Source organism: Oenanthe melanoleuca, chromosome 4, assembly GCF_029582105.1.
Source record: "Oenanthe melanoleuca isolate GR-GAL-2019-014 chromosome 4, OMel1.0, whole genome shotgun sequence".
NCBI classification, from domain to species: Eukaryota; Metazoa; Chordata; class Aves; order Passeriformes; family Muscicapidae; genus Oenanthe; species Oenanthe melanoleuca.
Genome location: NC_079337.1, coordinates 62,499,194 through 62,521,435, shown reverse-complemented (window position 1 = coordinate 62,521,435; position 22,242 = coordinate 62,499,194). Strand labels below are relative to the sequence as shown.

General features: G+C 40.2%; 1 protein-coding gene across 3 annotated transcripts; it reads left to right on the top strand.

The window, feature by feature from the left end:
• Nucleotides 1-1,582: 1,582 nt before the first annotated feature.
• TACC3 (transforming acidic coiled-coil containing protein 3) lies at nucleotides 1,583-21,352 on the top strand. Of its 3 annotated transcripts, XM_056490022.1 has the most exons (16): nucleotides 1,583-1,682; nucleotides 5,346-5,526; nucleotides 5,648-5,793; nucleotides 8,121-9,191; nucleotides 10,338-10,437; nucleotides 10,887-11,079; nucleotides 12,078-12,124; nucleotides 12,956-13,089; nucleotides 13,671-13,782; nucleotides 14,482-14,634; nucleotides 16,897-16,973; nucleotides 17,064-17,107; nucleotides 18,060-18,220; nucleotides 19,498-19,604; nucleotides 19,810-19,930; nucleotides 21,186-21,352. In XM_056490022.1, the coding sequence occupies exons 2-16, from the start codon at nucleotides 5,347-5,349 to the stop codon at nucleotides 21,249-21,251; spliced, it is 2,712 nt and encodes a 903-aa protein (XP_056345997.1). In that variant the 5' UTR covers nucleotides 1,583-1,682; nucleotide 5,346; the 3' UTR covers nucleotides 21,252-21,352. The 3 variants fall into 3 exon arrangements, with proteins under 3 accessions (XP_056345997.1, XP_056345998.1, XP_056345999.1); XM_056490023.1 differs by lacking the exons at nucleotides 12,956-13,089; nucleotides 13,671-13,782 and having other exon boundaries at nucleotides 1,596-1,682; XM_056490024.1 differs by lacking the exons at nucleotides 1,583-1,682; nucleotides 5,346-5,526; nucleotides 5,648-5,793 and adding an exon at nucleotides 7,085-7,132.
• The last annotated feature ends 890 nt before the right edge of the window (nucleotides 21,353-22,242 follow it).

Here is a 22,242-nt window from a genome sequence, read left to right as displayed (position 1 = left end):
ATGGCAAAGCAAACTGGTACGTGCCGTTGAATATTTCCATACAAACTGACGCGTAGCTGACTGATACAGATATATATTTATTTATTTTACTGCAAATATCTCACCTCAGAAGAAATAATCACTTTCTTGAGAAGCAAATCTCTCATAATCACCTTTTCCCTAACTGCAGAGGAGGAGAAACAAGGCCAGGGAAGGTTTTTCAGGAGCTCCATCCCTGCCCATCATAGAACCGAGATGTGTTTTAAATAAAATAAAAAAACTCTCCCAAAACAAACAAACAACCAAAAAAAAAAAACACCAAAAAAACCTCGTCCACCAGCCCCTGCCAGCAGCCTCCGGCGTTGTCCACGCTCCAGGTCACGCTTCACAACCTTGGCAGAAAAAATCGATTCCAGTAAAACATAAAAGAGCCCTGTTGGATGAGAGCAGTGTCTTTCTGAAGCAGGGAAATGGCCTGATTTACTTAAGCATCGGAAAAAGCTACTCTTTGTTTCTCCTTATATTTTATGTAATGTTTTCTTATGTTTTTCAATAAGACAGGGATGTAGGCTCTTAAAATGCCTTAAAGGGAGGCATATTTCAGGGTATCTTCATACACCCCTAAACACAGTAAAGGGAGAGGCCTGACTGGAATATCTTGTTACTATTGATGTACAAATAATAGCTAATAGCCACAAGATTCGCTGTTTCTCAGGGAATGTAGGAAACACCTTGCACACACCCTGCTGTAACTACAGACTTCCATATTTATCTCTTTTAGAGAAAGGCAAGATTGTATAACTGGAACAGCACAGCAGAGAAAGCTGCATGTGATGTTATAATTGCACTACTGATGGCAAATCAAGTCAATAGTAAATGCCACCCATGGAATGTGACATCCTAATGCTGGCAGATGGCTGATGTGTTACTGCTGTGATGGAGTTCGGGAATTCACTCTTGTTGAGTGACTCTTGAGGATGGTTACATCAGAAAAATCATGCTTGGATTCTCTGCATCTTACTTCATTCTGAAAGACATCTTTGTTAACAAGTTTATTGTTTTAACAATCATTTCATTGTTGCTGTCTGATGATTCAACAGCAAGGACTGTTTTAATGTGCTGAATGGACTGTGAAGTTCAGTAATATAAAACGGGTTGTGAAGCAGCAAGTTATCTTTCAGTGATTTCATGCAAAAGCATGTTGAAGCAGAACAGCTGGGAATGTAGAATCATAGAAACTTTTAGGTTGGAAGGAACCTTAAAGTCCATCTCATTCCAACCCCCCGTCATGGGCAGCGACACCTTCCACTAGCCCAGGTTGCTCAGAGCCTGAACGCGGCCAGGGATGGGGCAGCCACCGCCTCGGCGGCTGTACTGGGGGACGCGGGGACACATTTGGGGACACATTTGGGGACACTGTTGGGGACACGGGGACATTGTGCACTGCCCGCTCCGCCCCGCGCGGGGGCGCACTCTGGGGAGGGCGGGCGGGGGAACGCGCAACAGTCACGGCTGGCGCTGTCCCCGCCCCTCCAGCAGAGCGCTGCTCTGATTGGCGGGCGCGCCCCGAACGCCGCTCTCTGATTGGCGGGCCGCGGCTTCCGTTGGGTTTGAAATCGTGTGGCGGCGGAGGAGGGGCCGTGGCCGGTGGTGGGTGCAGCGCGCGCCGCCTCAGCTGAGCTTCCTCAGGACTCGTCCGGCAGGTACGGGGGGCTCGGGGACCCCTTGTGAGGACATATGGGGCTGGGGCGGAGTGTTTAGGTGTCCCTTTGTGAGTTTGGGGGCTGCGGCGGGCTCGGTGACCCCTCTGTGAGCGGTGCGGGGGAGGGGACAGGCTCGGGCTCTGTAAGCTTGAGGCAGTGTGCGGCTGGGAGGGGCTGTGTCAGGGCCTCCTTGTGAGGCTGGAGGGTTCGGGGAGCGCTTGGGGTGCTGTGGGGGTGAGCTGAGGGGCCCCTTTGGCAGCTTGGTTTTGGGGGCCTTTCTGTGGCTCTCGAGTGCCGGGACAGGGGAGCTGGGGTTGCTCTGTGGGTCTGGGGGGAGGTTCGGTGACCCCTCTGAGCTTGAGATGGTTTGAGTTTGACGGGGGCCCTGAGTGGCGCAGCTTGAGGACCCCTCAGTAAGCTTGGGGCGGGGTGGTGCTTGGGGTTTCAGCGACGAGCCCTTTGTGAAATTCGTGCTTGGGGTGCTGTGGGGCTGGGGATACCCCCTTGTCTAGGGGTGTCAGGGTCACTTCTGCGAGCTCCAGATTAATACATTTGGGAGTTATTTCTGTGAGTTTAAGGATGAAGAGAAGGCAGAAACTTGGGCCTAATGGCAGGCTCAAGGGTGGAGCTCAGGTGCTCTGCCCCACTGAAGTCGGGGTGAGGATCTTGGGAACCTCAAGTGTGTGTTTTAAGGATGCTGTGGGGTTGATGGGGACTCCAGGGTGAGTCAGGAATAAGAGAGACTGAGAAAGGCTTGGGTTTTTGGAGGGGTTTTTTAAGTGGCTTTTTTTTGTTGTTGTTGTTGTTGTTTTTTTTTTTTTTTTTTTTTTTTTTTTTTTTAATTTAATTTAATTTTATTTAAAACACATCTCGGTTCTGTGGCGGGGCTCCTGAAAAGCCTTCCCCTGCAGTTAGGAGAAGGTGTTTATGAGAGAGCTGCTTCTCAGGAAAGTGTTTATTTCTTCTGAAGTGAGATACATGCACTAAAATAAATATATATATATCTGCATGAATCAGCTACGTGTCAGTTTGTATGGAAATATTCACAGCATGTACCAGTTTGCTTTGCCATGAACAAGTGCTCTGCTTCTCTGCTGCTGGAGTTCAGGAGGATAATGAAGTAGAAAAATAGAAGGATAATTAAGCAGAAAGAATAGATGGATAATTAAGTAGAAAAATCCCATCTCTGCCCTGCGTGTTCAGTGGTTTTTCAGGCATTTGAGACTACGGTGGTGTTTTGGAGAGTGTGTCCCAGTATTTGTTAAACAACAGGTTACCTGGAGCACTTTACACATGATGGATAACTGAGGATTAATTATCTGGTGCCATGTCATTGGATTTATGTTGATTCTTAACTGTAGAATGGCAAGTTCCTGAATGTGCCCATGTAAGTATTCCTCTAAAACAAGGAGCGTTTCCATTTTTGTGAACCTTGATAGATCCATGGAAAAGTCTGGGTTGAAAGGGACCTTGGATATCATCTAGTTCCAACCTCCCTCACAGGGAGAGGCTCTCCCAGGGACATGGACACCTTCCAATAGATGAGGTTGCTCCAAGCCCCATCCAGCCTGGCCTTGAGCTTTGTTTTGCTACAGTGGGAAAACCTGATGCCTTTCATAGCATTTGTGTGCCTTGGATGCTAACCACTTTAAACAAAGGTATTGAATAAGGCCTCCCTTTCACTTTATCACACCTACTAGCTAATGAACTTGTAGAATATAATTTAGATAAAATCTTGACAAATCTTAACAAAATTTTTAAAAGAAAAATATGAATTACTTTTAATATTTTAATCCTAGAAAGACATTTGATTTTTAGATTTAATATATAAAGTGGTATATGTATATGGTGTCAGTTTCTTTGGTGACAAAGCTGAAAAAGTCTTCAATTAAACCTGCCCTGCTTATGGAGCTTCTTTTACAAGGTGTTGGCAACTTTACCATGTCCTAGGCTTGTTTCTAAAGTAATTACAGTAAAAAATCCTGTTTGTAAAGTTTAACTTCATCTGTTGTCTCAATTTTTTTTTTTGAATAAAGGAAAGCAATGAAGTTCACTTCAAGTGATACAAGTGGTTAATGTAAAAATACTGAATACAAAAAATAACCTGAACTGAAGCATTAATATGAATAAAGAAGGAATGAAAAAATAGCTAATACTGGCGTGCTTTGCATACCATTGCTTCTGCAGCTATTGTTTGCATTCCATTGCTGATTAAAAATGCTGCTGTCAGGCTTGCAGACAAAGCAGCTGAGTTCTGTGGAGATAGGAAGCAGATTTTCCCATAAGAATTAGTGTAGGAGTGGAGCAATGTTAGGAGGGTTATGTACAGAAATTTAAATACATTGGGGCAATGAGATTGAAAACATGGCTTAAAACTTTCAGTCCAAGTGTTCTTATTACTGCTTTATGACACTGAAAGCAATCATATGTAGTCTTCCTCAGCTGATTTTTCTAGATTAATCCTGAATATATGATGGAAAACAGGCTAAGGATTACATGTTTGGTCAAATCAAGCATTTGAGATCACTTAGAATGATTACACATGGCAGAAAGCCAATGTCTCCTACTTGATACTGATTATCTTGCACAGGTGATAAAAGATAATATGTCTGCTCTTATTAAATAAATTGCTTTGATAGCAGTTTTTCAGATAAATAACTGCACTTCCCAGGTGTCATCCTTCATGGACAGTGGTTATGCTTAGATCTTCCTTGCCTTACCTTTTGTCTCTTTTTCCAAACCAGCCGTCCAACACTGTTACTGTTAAACCTTTAAGGACAGCAGAGGCTCCACTGGGAATAAAAAGTAGGCAGAGCTCAAATACATGCAGCATGGTGGCTTGCCTGGTGTACTTTAAATGTGCTTTTTCTCTGTTTCTAATTTATTTTCATCCTTGATCTTTGTTGCAGCACAGGCTTTAGTCCTACACACTAGTACAATTAAATCAGAATGTAACAATTTACTAAAGCTTGTGCATGTCCAGAGGAAGAGCAATATTTCAGAAATACCTTTCTAATCATGATTTTTCTCAAACTTGTGTAGTAATAATGCCTATGCTGCCAAGGATTCCTAAGTACTGTGTGCTTTAGAAGAGCAGCATATCCTCAGACAGTGCAGGAAAAGGCTAATTTGATCCAAGGCTCTGATCCCAAACACACCCTAACGAACCAAATTTGTTTCTGCTCTTTGCTGGCATGCAGTGTAGTCATGAGACCATGTGAGTAAACAGAGAGATGATTGTCATCTGTCTCGTCTGCCCCTTGCAGAAGCAGTTGTGTTGCTTAGCTGAATGTCCTGCTATGAGAGACACGGCTCCACGTCACTGGCTGAAGGGCTGGGAAGGAGGAAACTCTGCAGGTGACAGAGTTCCCTTTTAAGGACAGGCAGCTTAGTTAGTAAGGCTAGAATGTGAGCTGTGAAAGGCATAATATCAACAGTTAGCTTCTCAAGCCCCTACCAGAAGCAGAGGGGCTGTGCAGTGCTGCTTTTAGGTACTGCTGAGATCGACCTTTCCCTGTGAAGACTTTCCATGCTTCCAAATTTCCCTTTGAAGCTGTTAGTCTTGGCTAGTGCCAGTCTGCCAACTTCTTCCATTATCTCCAAGTGTATCTGGCTGACCACACCCACTCATTCATGCTGCCTTGCTGTGTGTTGATGTTCTAGAATGAGTCTGCAGATTTTAAATGCAGAAAATGGAGAAAATGGAGGAAGCATGAAGGATGATTTAACAGCAGAGGACTGTGACTTTTTCTTCGCGCCGCCGGAACCGACAGGAAGACCTTCTATCCTTCGCCTGTCCCAGAAAGAAAACTTGCCACCAAAAAATGTGGGCAAAGCAATGAAGGTAAACTTTTGGTTTTGTATTATTTTATGATCTCCACTACTGAATGTATGTACTATTTAGTTCTTGAAAAATACTGTGCTCATGTTCTTCCTTTTTCTTTCCCCCCACCCCTTTCTTAAAGGTAACCTTTCAAACTCCTCAAAGAGATCCTCACACTCGTAAAATCCTGAGTCCTGCTATGACAGACAAACTTCAGACTGCTTTTGCGCTTGATGATTGCCGTGAAGATGTGGTGGATAATGTTTCATTTGCACCCCCTGATGCTGAGTGAGTAGTGAATCCACTGCTTCCTGTGTTAGCCGTGTGGGACATGCTCAAGTTAACTTTTCCTATTTTAAACCTGTATAGTTAAATGTAATTTTCTATTCTATAACAAGATGTAAACTATGCAAGAGGACCAAAATTAATACTGAACAATGCATGAGCTTTTTCAAAGATAACTGATTACTTTTAAGAAAATTATATCTTGATTGTAATATTAATTATTGAACTTCATTTCTAACTTCTCTGTAACTGATTTCATTAAGGTAACTTATGGTATGGATAAATAGCTTGAGAAGAGATACTGTGTAAGAAACAGTTTTGTATTCTCTACTTAATGTAAGGTGTAAAGTTTTTGTGTGAGAATACAACTATTCTGAAGCTAAGCCTTAAAATATCTTATCTTGTATGTTAAGTACTGTTGTATCTTCAGGAGTAAAAATCTAATGAGCTAAATGTGAAGGGATAGCTTGAGTTGACACCTTGAGTTAGGGAGCATTAAGATTTTCTTTAATCTAGCAACACAAAGTGAATATAACCTCAGTCTCAAGTGTAAACATGTTTATGTGCCTTTATAGTCTAGCAGCTTGAGTCTCAAAGTGGCTCATCGTAACTGTTTGGAGAAGAGTATAAAATCTGCAATGTTTCAGTTTGGAGGTGTTGTGACAGTATTAAATGCAAAATTTTAGCCCCCTTTCAAACTAGTATAAACATCTAACACCTGTAATTCCCACCAGCAAGAAGTCTCAGGTCTTAGTTTTGCCTTCTGCAAGCAAATACACACTTTTGTTTGTTTTCAACTACCCAATACTTTCATTTGATCCCTGTTTTTGTTGTTGGAGGGGAAGAAAGGGAAAAAGGTAGCAACACTTAAATGTTCTTTAAGTGTATAACTTTGCTTCAACTGTTTATTTCCATGTAGAGTATAGTTCTGAAAACTATTTCTGAACTAACAATCACGGTTTAATAATATAATGGTATTTATGCCCCAAACTCATTGCTTGCAGAAATAAACAAAGATTTAGTACTTAAAAAGTTCGAGTGAGTCTAAACAATCAGCACTGAATTGTTTTAGGGCATGATTGTATAAATGCACTGCTTGTGCTGAACATGTCCTCTCTAGTTTTAAAATGTGAAATGTGAGGATTTGTTTGTAGCAGCTGAGTGAAAGGTCTCCCTGTTGCTGAACAGGATCACTTTTGACTCCTCACGAGTGGTTGAGGTTCCAAGCAGGTGTCTCGCTCCTGACTGGCATTTATTAGGTTAAACACTGGAGGAGAGTGGGAGGGGCCCGAGTAGTCGCAGCCTGGGGCTGAGCTATTGCGGAAAGAGGTGCTCAAACCGGGTGAGGAGAACTTTTCAGTGCTTATCTCCTGCCTCTGCTTTCCAGTTTATCAAAGAGGTGTTTTTAGTGAGTGGCTTTTAATCATGTTCTGTTCTGCAGCAGATAAGGAGGGCACATAGAAATAATAACTTTATGGAGGGACAAAACAATGGGAGGAAATACTCTTTCAGGAAGTAATGGCTTAACTCTCTGTAGTCTGAGGCTAAACTTTCAGAAGTTGTGTAGAGTTTGGGGAAATAAAGAGGAGAGCAATAACTTGTAGAATACTCAGCAATAGTGAGTACACAAACTCTTTAACTGTGTCTTTGACTAGAAAATCTTACCTTTCTCTTACTGGAGAAGTGTTTTCTTGTATGTCACTCTTCTCAGATCTGCTGTTGTACAGAATTTAGAGTGCCTGAAGTGCAGGTTCTGTTTTCGTATGTAGGCCCTCAAAAATAAAATGTTGGTGCATACTTTTGATGCCCAGACAAAGTAACAACTAGTGTGGGAGAACCTGAATCATGACTTGGTTTGGTCCCAGACTTGAGTCTGTCATGACTCAGATGAATCTGCATGAAGATGGTACCACAAACTGTGCATGTGTTTGTGCTGCTGTCAGTAACTCCTCCCAAGCAATGTGTATTTCACTGCCTAACGAAGGGGCAGTGTTCAAATGGCAATGTCAGAATGCTATGGTGGGTAGATCAGTCTCCAGGGATGACTGGAATAAGGCAGCAAGGCTGTGTAGAACAGGTAACTCTTAACTTCAAAGGTTGATCTCCTATGCTTCATGTGTACCAGAGCTCATAAGCCTTGACTGACTGTTTAGATGACAACTGAATTCCTGCTGTTATATTTTGTTGTCAGCTGTCTTATTGCAAAAAACAACAAAACATCCGATTACTCTAACTATGCAAAGCTATTTGTGCAAATCTTTCCAAAGATAATTTCAAACTATGCCTGCAAAGTAATTATCATATTTTTTCTCTTTTATTTTTTAATGCAGCACATGTCAACAAAAGACTGAAACAAGCAATACACAAATGCCAGAGAAGGTCAGCGTGGCTCCTTACCCAGACGATGAGATGCCAGTGAAGAGTCGAGGTTCCTACAATCTTGATTTTGATAACTTAAATGACATCAATCCTTTTCAAAGTTCTGTACAGTTGCCTCATTCTCCTGAAAATCTGCAAAAGTCTCCTCTAAAAGTATCCAGCAGCCCTGAGAAAACCACTGAAAAAAGCAATGATTCTCTTCTGTGGGATAATGCAGTTCCTTTTGCTTCAACTACAGCAAGTACAGAGTGTTTAAGTGAAGACAAGGCTCTCATCTCTGAAAAAGAATCTGCACTGAGCAAGCCTGAGTCTAACAAACCCAAGCTGTTGCCTAAGCAAGCAACTGGTGACTCTGAGCAGGGTGTGAAGTCTGCTTCCACAGATGCAAGCCAAACTGGTAATTCAGTGGTATTAGCAGAGGCACCTACACCTCCTGTACAGTCACCTGGCAGCTTAGGTCCCAGTAAATCTGATGTAAGTAACTCTTTTAAAACTGAGGAATCAAAGCTTCAGAATGTTTCAGTAGCAGAAAAAGTCTCTGCACAAGAGTCAAAGCCTGAAGAGCTAGGTGTCTCCAAAGGGAAACTTGCAGAAAAGCCTGATGTCACCAAGGCTGAACCCATAAAACTGGAATTTGACTTTGATAATACCACTGCTAGAAAACCACCTCCTAAGAAACTAGGTATAAGACCTGGAATTAAGCCACCTTCCAGAAAAATTCCTATTACCAAAACAAAACAAGAGAATGCTGAAGTGCAAAATAAAAGTAATGTGGAAGATGAAATCCCTCTTCCTAAAGCATCTTATAAGATTGACTGGGACCAACTTGATGATCCGAACTTTAATCCATTTGGAGGAGGTGCTAAAATTTCCACCTCACCCAAGCGTTCTAAACCCAGCCACCAGAAAGTTCACCTGCCAGAGCAGGAGAGTACCTCACCAAGAAGGGAACCTCTTCCAGTGGAGCAGGATAACAGGCCAAGTACCTGTGAAACACTTAAGAGAGAAGAATCCAAAAATCTGTAAGTGAATCTGTAGCTGAATGCAGAAGCACCTTGAATTCATGTGAGGAAGGTTAGATGGTATCTCAAAGTAGTCCATTCCTACTTCTTAGATTGCATCCTTCCCAAGAGACTGGCAGAGTCTCCTGTAATCTATAACCCAATGTTGTAACAGCAAAGATCTTAACTGGGGAGACTCCTGAGATGACTAGCTTTAGGCAAAGGTGTTCTTAAGTCTGGGAGAATACAGGCTTAGATGGGAAGAGCATTGTTCAAATGGTGCTTTCCCCACCCCTCCAAGATGAAAGTGGGGAGGATCAGGTGACTGCTACTGTCTCTAAATAAAACAGAAGTAGGCAGCAGTGTTGCACATAGTGCAGCATGGGAAGGGATCAGGCCATTTTGTTCTCTGCTGAACTCTGAGGTGCTGTTTCTTCCCTGCATGTTCTTGGTATCTAAATGCCATCCCCAATAAAAAGACCTGCATCTGAAGCTGCGTTTTGGTTTTTTTTTTTTTTTTTTTGGCAGCATGCAGACTTTTTATTTGGGAATGGAATATGTTGTTACCTTTCCTAGAAAGTCTAGTTACTAATGTTTCTGTAGACAGTCAGGTGCTTGCCAGAACGAGCCTGGCACAAATTGTTCATTTGACAAAAATGTTTGCACTCTTGCTCCCTGTGTAATATGATCAATTACTTTGATACCAAGGTGAAGAGTTTACTTACTGCTGACAGCACAAGTGGAGTACAGGACTTCTCTAATGAAATTCACACCAATAATCACAGCATTGCCTTGGAAAGAGGAGCAAGCTGCTTGCAATTCTGCTCTTAATTAAAGAGCCTATCTTAAAAAAAGCAATGAGCCTAACAAATGGAAATAAGAGAGCACTGTTAAGTGAATAGAAAGAAGTGATGATGCTGTGACTTTCTGCTTCCCAGGAAACACTACTTCTGATGCAGGGGGAGCTTTCTGTCACATAAATTGTCACCAGGCGAGACAGTAAATTTATATCTCTACCCTCTGTGAAGCTTCTTATGCTATGGCTGTAGAATCTCTCAAAGAAGCTACCTTTGTTCGTTTCATCTGATAATACAGAATTTGAACTGTGTGATGTAAATACTGTTTTTTTATTTTCATTTTTTTATTGTATTTGTTTGTTTTTTTTAGAGGAATTGTTGAACAGAGTGTGGTGGAAGACGTGCCGAAAGCTCAAGAAGAGAAGCCAGGATTTCAAGCAGAAGCTGATCTTCCAGGAAAAAGAGATGTGGTAAGGTATAGGAAAGATAGCTAGTTCTTACCAAGTTGTTCCATCAAACAGTCCTCTGACTTAATTGACTTAATCTTGTGAAACCTATTTTTGATATTTTGTCTAAGAATTAGTGAGTTTATGCACCTTCAGCAGCCCTAGAAGGAATGCCAACTGTGCAGACCTGTGTTTTGAAGGCAACATCAGAAATAGCCAAATTGGTACCCTGGTATTTAGTATCTATTTTGATCAGCAATTGCATATAAGGACAAACATAAGGGTGTGAACTCTAAAAGAGTGCTTCCTGAGCTGTGCTCAGTGTTGATATTTTAATTTTTATACCTGTGAATTCTTATTTTATTATATTGGCTGTCCAGTTAATGACAAACCAGTTTGTTCATTAAAATTATTTTCATTGCATTTAAAAAAAAAATATTACAATTTAAAATAATATTGGTTTTTCTCATCAGGAGAAGCAAATGAGCCCACCTAAAATATCTCCAGCTAATGTTGTCCCCTCTCAAGATAATTTAGTTTCCACTGACAGTGGAAAAAATTCAATATCTACAGAAGAAATTAAACCTAGTTCCCCCAAAATTGAAGTAGCAGCGGATGAGACAGCTAATGCTGAACCTGAAGAGCTTTTCAGACCATCATCAGAAGGTAAAGGCATTTCTTTTAAACAGACTGAAAATGTATTGTTTCAATAGTGTGTGTATATATATTTTTCTACTTAAGTTATATTATGGATTCTAGTTTTGTTTTTTTTCTTGCATTCTGCCCTTCTGAAAGGACTCCAGAACCCACAATGATTAGCAGTGCTGGGAAATGTATCTAAGCCTGTTCCTAACTTCCTCTGGCTTAAGCTAAGTTCAAAAAGCTGGCTATTAGAATTCAGCCACCTGAGGATGGGGTTTAGGCTGGTACAGAAACAATCTTTTTAGAGTTTCAGTGGCAGTTTCTGTGCTGAAAGATTGCTCCCTTAAAATAATTCCTGGTGCTAAAGACTTTGTAAATTGAGAACCTGAGAGCTGTACAGCTCTGTGTTTGTGAGTCTTGTAGGTACTGCAGGCCTTAGCACTACTGATTTCATATTGCAGTGTGAATGATCTTCCTGACAAGGAAGATTATTCACACAACAATGCTTGTTTTGAGAGCTCCCCACATAGCTGTGAACTTAATCACGTTGTGTGGCAGGATGAGCAAATGGTTTGACTGCAGCACAGTCTGTCACTTATCTTCATACTGGAGTGAAATCACTGTATTGGAAAATGGTTATAACTTCATTCTTCAAATCTGAGCTGTATGCTAATTTTAATGGTCAGATTGTCAATCTGCTCTTTCATGGGCCACTGTGTGTAACAGAACATCTGAGTGTGCTTGTCACTTTAACCATAGAACAAAAGTCCTTCAACTGTCTGTTAAATCCTATGTATTCTTACAAGTATTTGGGACCACATGGAAGTTATAAGTTTGTGTAGCTTAGAAATCTTTGCTTTTTTCAGGTCTGGATAGAAAGACAGTATTTTGAACAAATGAGCTAGAAGTCATGAGGATGAGAGCAGAGATTTACTTGCTTTATACACATGTGTTTGCTCCTGTCTGTGATAGGACAATTTGGTAGTATTGCATCCTCATTGTATTGTTTCCTCTTTTTCCAGTTTTTGGAATGGGCGTAGACTATCTGGAGCAGTTTGGATCTTCATCAGTAAGTAGGACATTAAATATTTTGTATTCCTTCTTAGCAGTGTGGAGAGGAAAGCAAAGATTAAGTGTCAAGCCTTAAATGTTTTCATGAATTATCTTCACTTTGAATTGACCACAGAAATTGTCATCCATTCCAAAGGAATGTGATGATGAGGCTGGGTGGGAGGTGATGGTAGGAAATGTAATTATGAGCAACTCAACTGAAAATCAAAGGTCTCTGGCTGTCAGTGTGCAGAGGTGCTATTTTTCTTTAATAGCAGTGAAACTGAGGTGAATGATGTTTCACTTCTGGCCAAAACTGCTCTAACATGGTGCTTTAAAAGTGCAGGATCATTGTTTCAAAAACATTTTTTCTAAGCTCTTTTGCTTTTATGACCAGTTTCAGGAAATCTGTTTCTAAGTGGGGCTTGTCATGTTTTAGTCATTTCAGCTTAGATTTCCTTTCTCCTGCTTGGGTCCAGAATAAGAGTATCTCTGAACAGTGAATGCACTGTATTGAAATTGTTTTGGTCATGCTGTGTTTGTCCTTATTATTTTATGACCAAAGAAAATGGCATACACTGCTTTTTTTGCTTATAATACTATCCTTCTCAGTGTCTTCTGGTTTGACATAGTTCATTAATGTTTTCCATTTTGATTTTGTGAGCAGATTGAGTTCTCTTGATGTTACATAAGGACATAAGCATGTGGGCACAGAGTTCTCTTATGTAATTTTTCTCTGGCCACTGAAGAATAGGCTCACCCACTCTTCAGAGGATTATTTGTGTGTGGGTGGGATGTGTATTGTGCTCTGAAGCAGCAAATCTGCCAGTTTATGCCTCTTTCCCTTCAGTTCAAAGAATCAGCCTTGAGAAAGCAGTCACTGTATTTGAAGTTTGACCCTTTGCTGAGAGACAGTCCAAGAAAACCAATTTGTGGTACTATTGAATCAAGTGAGAGTATCATGGCAGCTCTGTCTCAGCCTGGGTAGGTATTGACTTAGTACATAAAATCAAAGTTTAGCTTGGAAAAGACCTTTCAGATGGTCAAGTCCAACAGTTACCCAGTAACCATGTCCCCAAGTGCCACATCCACACACTCCAGGTGTGGTGGCTTCCCTGTTCAAATGCTTGACCACCCTTTCATTGAAGAAATTTCCCCTAACATCCAATCTAAACCTCTCTGGTGCAATTTGAGGCTGTTTGATCTAGACCTGTTCCTTGGGAGACCAACCCCCATGTCACTACAGACTCCCCTCAGGAAGTTGCAGAGTGAGAAGGTCCCTGAGCCTCCTTTTTTCCAGGCTGAGCCTCTCAGTTGTCCTTTGTCAGACTGGTGCTCCAGACCCTTCCCCAGCTTCTTGCCCTTCTCTGGACACACTAAAACCCCTTAATGTCCTTGTAGTGAGATGCCTGAAATGGAACACAGGATTCAAGGTGTGGCTTCAGTGCTGGATACAGGGGGACAATCTCTGCCCTGGCCCTGCTGGGCAGACTATTGCTGGTACAAGAGCTTTGCAAAGAAAAACAGCACTTGAGTTTAATGGTGTTATGTTTGTTCATTTTTAGTCCTGTTGCTGATTTAAGTAGCTTGCTTGAGGAAACTGGAAAGCCTCTAGTGAGTCTTCAGAGTGAAGAAAAACCAAAAGGACTAGATCTTCTGGGGACATTTACAACCTCTGTAAGGGTGCCTGGAATGCTATCAGGTTTCATGTTGATAGTTTGGGAAGGGGATAGCCTAGGTTCTGCATTTAAGACTTAGGCAGATATTTTTGGGATTGCAGAATATGATGAATGTTTATTTAAACAGTTGTTTTAAACCAGGTTGGATACTCATAAATTTATGTCAAAATTCAACCTTGTGATGAACGTTTTCTTAAGTATTAAAAGTATTTGTGGAAACTGATGCCATTACACATGGTGTAAGGGAATTTGAACTGTTTTTAAGAATGCTCTAGTCAAGCAATCTTTGTTTTTTTTATGCAAGTCAAGCTACAAAAGACAAGCTTTGTATTGTAACTGCAGTGATGGATGAAAAACACTTAGGTTAAACTGGATGCTCTTGCAGCTGTGGTGTATAGTTTGAACAGATCTGCCTACAGCAGCTCATCCTGAAATTAGTCTTTTTCACTTGTGAAGAACAGTATGGTGTCATCTGCTTTGTTTCTTGCAACTGTAATTGGTGGACAGCAGTTCTGGTTCTACCTTGTAGGTATTTCTAAGAGCTGTATGGTTGACTTCAAAGTAAGTTTTATGCTAACAAAGTTCTGGAGGTATCTTTTGTATTTGAGGTACTTGACTTGGAACTGAATAATGTGTATACACCAAATCAATGGTATGACAATAGGAATCTGTTGAAACTTGATATTTTTCTTCACAGGACACTGGTCCCCTGATTCCAGACTCCCTGAGTAGTAATGTTCCTCCAGTCTCTTTTGACACTTCTACAAACACTGCAGTGGATGCTATTATAGATGTGCTAAAATATAGCCAAAAAGACATGGATGCAGCTGTTGAAGCAGTGAAGAGAGAGGTATGGTGCAACCTCTTCCAAAGTGGAACTTGGCATAGCCTTGAAAGGTCTTTTTGTTTGGATTATCTGGGATAAATCTGTACTTTGCAGGTGTTTTTTCATCAGACTTGACATAAGTATCTCATTATGAAAAGCTTGCTATGGACTTGATGGGTGCTGTAGGTATAGAATTCTTTAGAGCTAGCACTTAAGGGAATAGGATAAACTTGATGATTAGTCATGTAATGTCTTAGATCTGGTCACTATTAAAAGGCCCATGTTATCAGATGGGATCATTTGGCTTAATATCAGTGATTTATTCAACAGGCAGGAAATACATTTTCATGCCAATGGAAGAGAGTGACTTGTGTAGTTTCCCTAAAACAAGATGAAACTGTTGTGCCAGTTCAGTGCTAGAATCAATTCTTTTCCTGTGGGATGTGAGTGTATGACAGTGTGTCTAGCTAATAAAGTGAAGATGAGATCTAGTGCTCACTCCAGAGAAGGACATTAGTGAAGGAGGGGAAAAAGTAGGTGGTAAGATTTTAAGCCTGTTCTGTAATTGCAGAAGTTGCCTTTAAAAGCCCATCTTCTGACTGATGCAAGAAGTCTTATGTATCCACTCATTTCAAAAACTGGAGTGCTTGATTCATTGTGACTTCTGAGTTATGTAACATTACAAAGACTAAATAATGTAAGAGGAATATTTAAGGATAAATGTCCTTAAAGCTAATTGTTTCACTTCAACAAAAATGGAGCTTTCAAAATTCCAGACTGCTCTACTGCAGGCAGTGGTGCTAGGGACACCAAACTAAGATAACTTAAGCAGCAAATAATGTTAGGTTATTATTTTGTTTTAGAGTACAGAGACTGTGGCTTTTCTAGGAATAACTTTTACTTTGTCATGTAGGAGGTGACTTTCACCTAGCATATTGTTTAGGACAGGAAAACAAATGTAGCTTTAACAGGGAACAGCTTTTACTGCATTAATCTAAAACTAAGAATCTATATAATAGCAGGGGTTAAAGCTTTTAATATCTTAAAAGTGCTGCTCTTTTGTAAAGAACTGCTTTAAACCTGCAAGCATTGTTGTGTGTCTGGATGACTCTAGCTGTATCACAAATAAAAAGGCCTGGAGTTACAATATCAACCTGAAAGGAAGACAGACTAAATTTTAATTTTTTTTTTTGTCTGTGAAACAACTCAGGAGTAGGAGGAAAGTGAAAACCTGTTTTCCTCCTGAGCAAATACAGCACTTAGGAAAGCTTGTTTTTTTGGGGTCTACTGAACCTGTTTTTTTGAGCTTTCGAGTGCAAGTTTCTAACTTGTTTCCATGATCATACTTTTGCTTTTGTAATATTTTTTCTAGCTTAGCTATCACTACTTCTCTTAGTAGTTTGTACATTCTCTTTTCACTAGTCATCTGAAATATTGCAATATATTCAAAATTAGATTGCTCTAAAAGAAATATTGAAAAAATATTGTACTACAGTTTACTAAGTAGTTTTGTGGAAAAATAGAGTAATCATGTTTTCATTTTTTTTTAATTCCAGGTTATTTTATGTATTTTGAGCCTCTTTGAAGGCCTCACACAGTGCAGTCAGGTGTTACAGTTCTTAAACATAACTTTGTCCTGAGGTCTTTGTTATGGGGTTTGCACAAAGTGTTTAGCAAAGAGTATTTGTGCTGCTTAATTCTGTTACTGAGAGCTCTGCTTTAATTTAGATGATGTGAAATAGGTATCATTATTCTCAAATTAATCCTCCCCCTTCCATGTTCCTTAATTTAGTGTTGGATATAAGTTACTGCAAACAGCAATTTGATCTTGAACAGGCTTCTGGTATTTGTTCTCTCATGTGTTAATATTAGCAGGTTGGTTGTCTTTTTTTTTTTTTTTTTTTTTTTGTCTGCCCTGTGAATAAGAGGGAAAAGTGTCTCACTTGAGAGCATATTGCTTGGCCCACTGTGTTCTCTCAGAAGTTACAGTTACCTACACAGACACAGTGAGAGCAGCCAACAGGTTGGCTGAGTTGGCTCTGATCTTGCCACTTGAAGAGATACTGGCAATGTGCTGAGAATCATATATGCAAAATCTATGTATTACTCTAAATTTGAGTCAACTTTGTAATTAAACCATTTTGATTCTGTTAAGCAATTAGAATTTATTTCTCTCTCTGTATTAAGGTAAAAGTATACCCAAGCTGCCCTTCAGACTGTTTTTAGTATCAAATCTTTAATCTCTTTTTATGCAAAAAGTAAAGGCTTACCTTTTCATTCTCCAAGGTTCGAGAGAAAGAGCTGGAGATTCAGAAGTTGAATGAGAAGTATGAAAAGCTTCATATGGACTACAGGGGAATGGGGTATGAATACATCCTGGCTTTCATATCTACTTAGTTATTTCAGATGCTTTTTCTAACTTGTGTTGAACTTTTCTTTTTCATGGTTTTTAGAAAAATATTTGATGAATTTGAGCAGACATTACTAGACTTTTTGGGTAAGTTCCATATTTACACTTTGAGTGCCTTGTGGGGGTGGCTGGAGCATGCTTAGCACAGAGTTACCAAATGATAAGTTAGTACTCTTTCACCTCTGACATTAATATTTCAGGTACTTCCAGGATAAGTGTAAGATTTAAGATAAAGTAGAGTAACAATTTTATGCATATTTATATATATACTTGATATCACTTGATAGGTAACTGACTTTTTGAATCAGGCATGAACACAACTTTTTCTTATTCTCCATTGGAGTGTGAGTTGTTGGCTTATTAAAACTGACAGATCCAGTTGTCAGCTTTATATTTAATTGTTTGTCTGGCATCATTTAAGTGGCAAGGTATCACTAGAAGTTCTTGCTGGACAGACCTGGCCTTTTGCTTTAGTCAAGTTTGTGGCTTCAAAACTAGGAAATACATCCACTGAAGCTCTTGTTGCATAGCTACTTTCTTAGCTCAAAGCTGAATTAGGCACATCTGTGCCAGCTCTTCTGAGGCCATGGGAAACATAGCTTAAAGCTTGGGTGTGGTAACCCAAACTTCTTCTGAAAGTCTACTGTGCTAGTCTGACTTGTTATCCCAGTCTCCTCCAGATCTTCCAGCTGTTGTGTGTGTTTAATGAAAAACATTTTTGGATTCCTTGCTTCTCTCATAACATTCAAGGCTCCTGTTACAGTAAACTCAAGTGGAGTATTTTAACTACAGTGCAGGAGGAAAAATGCTTTTGGCAAGCACATTGCCATGGTGTTTAATGGCCTTAAGTTTGGTGTGAGGTAATATATAACAAAGATACAAAGACTTAAGAGCACAGACATGTTGTCTTTACAGGTGAGAGGCTGTTATCAAACCTGTTTAAGGGGAAGAATTGAAAGTGTGGGGTTATCTGTCTCTACTATGGAACTGGTTTTATGCTAAAGCAATAACTGTCATGGGTTAACTCCACTTTGTCTAGCGGATGCTGACAAGCAGAAGGAAAGCTTAAGGAAAGACATACAGAAGCTGATGGAAGAGAAGCAGCAAGCTCTTTCAGATCTGAACTCTATGGAGAAGGCCTTCTCTGATCTCTTCAAACGATTTGAAAAACAGAAAGATGCATTAGTGGGTTACCACAAAGTAAGATGACTTAATGTGAATAATATCCTTCCAAAATAAATGGGATTTAGTAGAGAGGAAATGGTGGAATTTCTAGAGCAGCCATTAATTAGGTAGTACAGGGACTATCTGTATAAAGAGGTGTTAAATTGTTTGTTTAAAAACTATAAAGAACTACTAATTTGTGTTTAATGACTGGCATAAAGTAAAATAATACCTTAGAAGGCAAAGTTTCTTCAAACAGAAGTGAGCTATTTCTTGCTGCACCACATCTGTTTTGCTCATCATAGAGACACTTGTGTGGCAACTGCTGCGTTTCCCCTACATCATATTGAGTGGATGCTGAAGAGGATGTGCAATTACAAGTCAGAATAATAGATTATTAGGTGCTCCCTACTAAGATGCTTGTGGGTTTTCTCTAAAGCTTAAGTCAAGCCTTTGTTCTTCAGCTTCTTCAGAGGAAGGAAGCTAATGGGGAATATAAGCTGTGGGTTCTTATTCCATGAAATGCATTAAAATTGATTCAGTTGGTGCTTTAAAAAAAGTGCCTTCAGATTTTCTCATTCAGTTATCCTTTAATATCCCCATTTATTGAAACTCAGAAGCTTGCCTGTTAGAGGCTTCGTGGTAGTCTAGGTTATAGAAACAGGCATAGTGTCTGTTACAACTTCAGTTTCTTCTTTGCTGACCTGTCAGGCTTCCTCCATCTTGTCTCTTCCATCTCCACCCTAAGTTCAGAATTCCTTTCCTTAGAGCAGAGATAAACATTGCTTGGAAACACAGTTACTAAATTCCAGCCCGACAATTAGAGTCTTAGCAATTGTTTCAAACAGTTCCAGCTTCCTGTAACAGGTAATAAAACTTGTTCATAGTGTGACTACCAAGCTAATTTTTTTGATGTTAGTGATGGATTTGTTTACATCAGGGTTCAAAGCTTGAATCTTTCCATGGGTTCTTTGGAGAAGTTGTATTTCTAGCTATTCTTGTGACAGTTGCAATTTAATGCAAAGCTTGACTTAAAGAGCAAATCAAACAATACCAATTAGTGGCTGATTTAGTGACCTTCTTTACTAGAGTTTGCTACTAAATAATGCATTGTGGGGAAATAGGGTGAATAAATGTTTGCCAAGTTAAGATAGTTGAAAGAAGGCAGTTTAGTCCATATAGGCCTGTGGGATTTCATAGTTGTTCCTGTTACTCAGTGAGCAAATACTGCCACTGAGGTTTAGTCAAAGTGGGGAGATTCTTCTGTCTGCTAGCTTAAACAGCTAACTGAACTTCTCTGGATTTTGGGACAGAATGAAGAAGTTCTGAAGAAATGTGCAGAAGATTTCTGGGCTAGAATTAAAAAAGAGGAGCAGAGATATCAGGCACTCAAAGCACATGCTGAAGAAAAGCTGGAGCAGTAAGTACTATGTCCAGAAGCCAAGTACCAGGAGTGGCGTACATAGCTTTCACAGTTGCTGCAGAATGTGGTCCAATAGTGCCAAAACTTGGCTTAAACGTATTTCATTTGGTGGTTTAACCCAAAGTACAGGCACCTAGTGTGATTCTGTGAGTTTTGCTGTGCTGTCTGAGGGGATGCAAACACCACCTTGCACCTGTTTCAGGACCAATGAGACCATTGCTCAGGTTCGCAGCAAAGCCGACGCAGAGACTGCAGCACTCCAAGCCACTCTGCGCAAGGAGCAGATGAGGACCCAGTCTCTAGAGAGGAGCCTTGAACAAAAGGTCAGTCACAGTGGGTGGGCGAGTCTCTTCAAGCCATTGCCTTAGACTAGGGCAAGAGCTCCCTTATATCAGGGCTAGAAGGAGCCTTGCTAACTGTGCTGGTTGTGATGGCTGCTGTCCTGGCAGGTTTGGCAAACTGGCATTGAGACCTAAGACACAACTGTCATGTCAGGACTTGTTTGTATGTTTAGATTTTCTTTTTGTTTTTTTGGAGCATGAGATTTGTTTCCAAACCAGCCTGGGCTCCTGTGTCACAAGGTTACCAGAAGCACTGAAGGTGGTGGTGCTTAACAGATACACAGGATGCAGAGCAGAATCTGGGAGTAAATTTTGGATAACTGTCTGGATCAGCTTGTTCATGAACATGACTTGTAAGCTGTTAGCACAAATATATATTTAACTGTATGTGACTCAAGTTTTTAATATTGTTTAGGGTACTAATCCTTGTACTTTACCTAGGAAATATGAAACAATATAAAGTCTTAAAATGTTTTGTAAAGGCATATCCTTTGTTGGAACCCTTCAAAGGAATAAGCTTTTTGAAGGTTAGAAGTCACTGCTGGAAATGCGTGCTGTTAGTTTTACTGCATTATTTTTGTTGCTGCCAGTATTGAAGACTCAAAAATTGATAGTTCTGACAGATTCTTATTGTGGAAAAAATCCATATTTGTGAGTCTTCAGGTTTATGGCTGAAATTTGCATAGCAGAGGAAACAGTAGGCTTGTACCAGGGGAGATGAAACAAGCCATTTAACATAGAACTAGGTTTGGTCTTATAAATACAGTAACCCTTCCAGAGTTTTTATGAAAATGGTTTAACTGTTCCATAAGCAATCCTACCAACTGGAAATTGCCACATGTCAGTAAAAGTATCAAGCTATCATTTTAAACAGTCTGTCTTGTGAAGACTAAAATCTAAACTGTCCATGTCTTGAATTTTGGTTTACCTAGCAAAGGCTGAGTCCTGAGAGTCTTGTTTCCCTGGATCAGTTGGTCTCCACATATTATGAGCATGTCTGTGGAAGCAGCAGAAACAGTGTAGTGGATTCTGGCTCATTTCCTGAGGCTCCTAAGGATGCCATGTGACCTTTGGCATAGTAGACTGTCCTTTACATTAAATTTGCATGAGCCCCTATCATGTAAATGGGCTTTCTATTGCATATACTGGCAAACAGGATTTATTGCAACTCAGCTCAGTACAAGGTTGTAACCTAGTTTGGACATACCTAAAACTCACTTTTTTTTCTTTCTTCCAGACTAAAGAAATTGATGAATTAACGAAAATCTGTGATGACTTGATCTTGAAGATGGGAAAAAATTGATATCTTAATTGTCTTGTAAATATGTTTATTTTCTGACTTTGTCTTGTGTGTTCACTCACTCTTTTATGTATGTGGGGAAAAAAATAAAGTTCTTGATTTCATATTATTGGCTGTATCTTTTGTAGGAAACATCTATTAACTTAAGTTCAATTGCTGCTTCCAGAAAGTAACAATGTCTTTCCTAACGTTTTCACACATTGCTCAAAGGAATGGAACTTAATCAGTGTACCTTCAGTCTCTTCCTGTGTAAGAACTTCCAAGTTCTATACTCTTGACCTGGCTTTCCTGGGGAGGGTTGCCATGGGCATTCTCTCTAAATTGCACTTGCTCCTCTCTCACTTAATTCAAGGCATTCCAGAGTTACAAGACTGATATCAAACAGAACCTGCACAAATGCTATAAAGTATTTAGTAATGTAAAAGTTTTGGAACTTAACTCTGTCTTTGGTTTGTGGGTTTGGATTATTATTATTTAATTTATTATTATTAGGAGGAGCTGGAGTGACTTTGTTTTTGCAGATAAGCTAAGCAGAGGGTTTAATGGCAGGGCTAATTACTGCTCCCCTTCTCTGGGGTTTTCCATGTCTGTCTGACACTATTGACTATAAAATCTTCAGTTAGTCTTCAGCTCTGCCTGTAGTGGAGAGCCTTGAGAGCTGTGGGCTGCAGGTCACAGGTTATGATGAAGTCAGCCCTAGGCAACAGCAGACACCTTGGGTAAGCTGTTATTACCTGACAGAGAGCAGCAGGAGTGTCTCAGTGCAAGCTACAACTTTTGATTTCTAAAATTACTTGGAAGGCTATTCCCTCACTTCCCTGACTTGTAGATGCATCTCCCTCAGAAGGGCTGTTGCTGCTGAGTGTGGTGAGCTGCACTTGGAGCCCTTCCCTTAAATTAGGGTAGTCTGCCTGAGCAGGTGGAAAAATGAGCAGCAGTGCCTTGAAGTCCAGAGTAAACTCTTTGAGGCAGCTACTGCTCAGTGTAGGTAGCA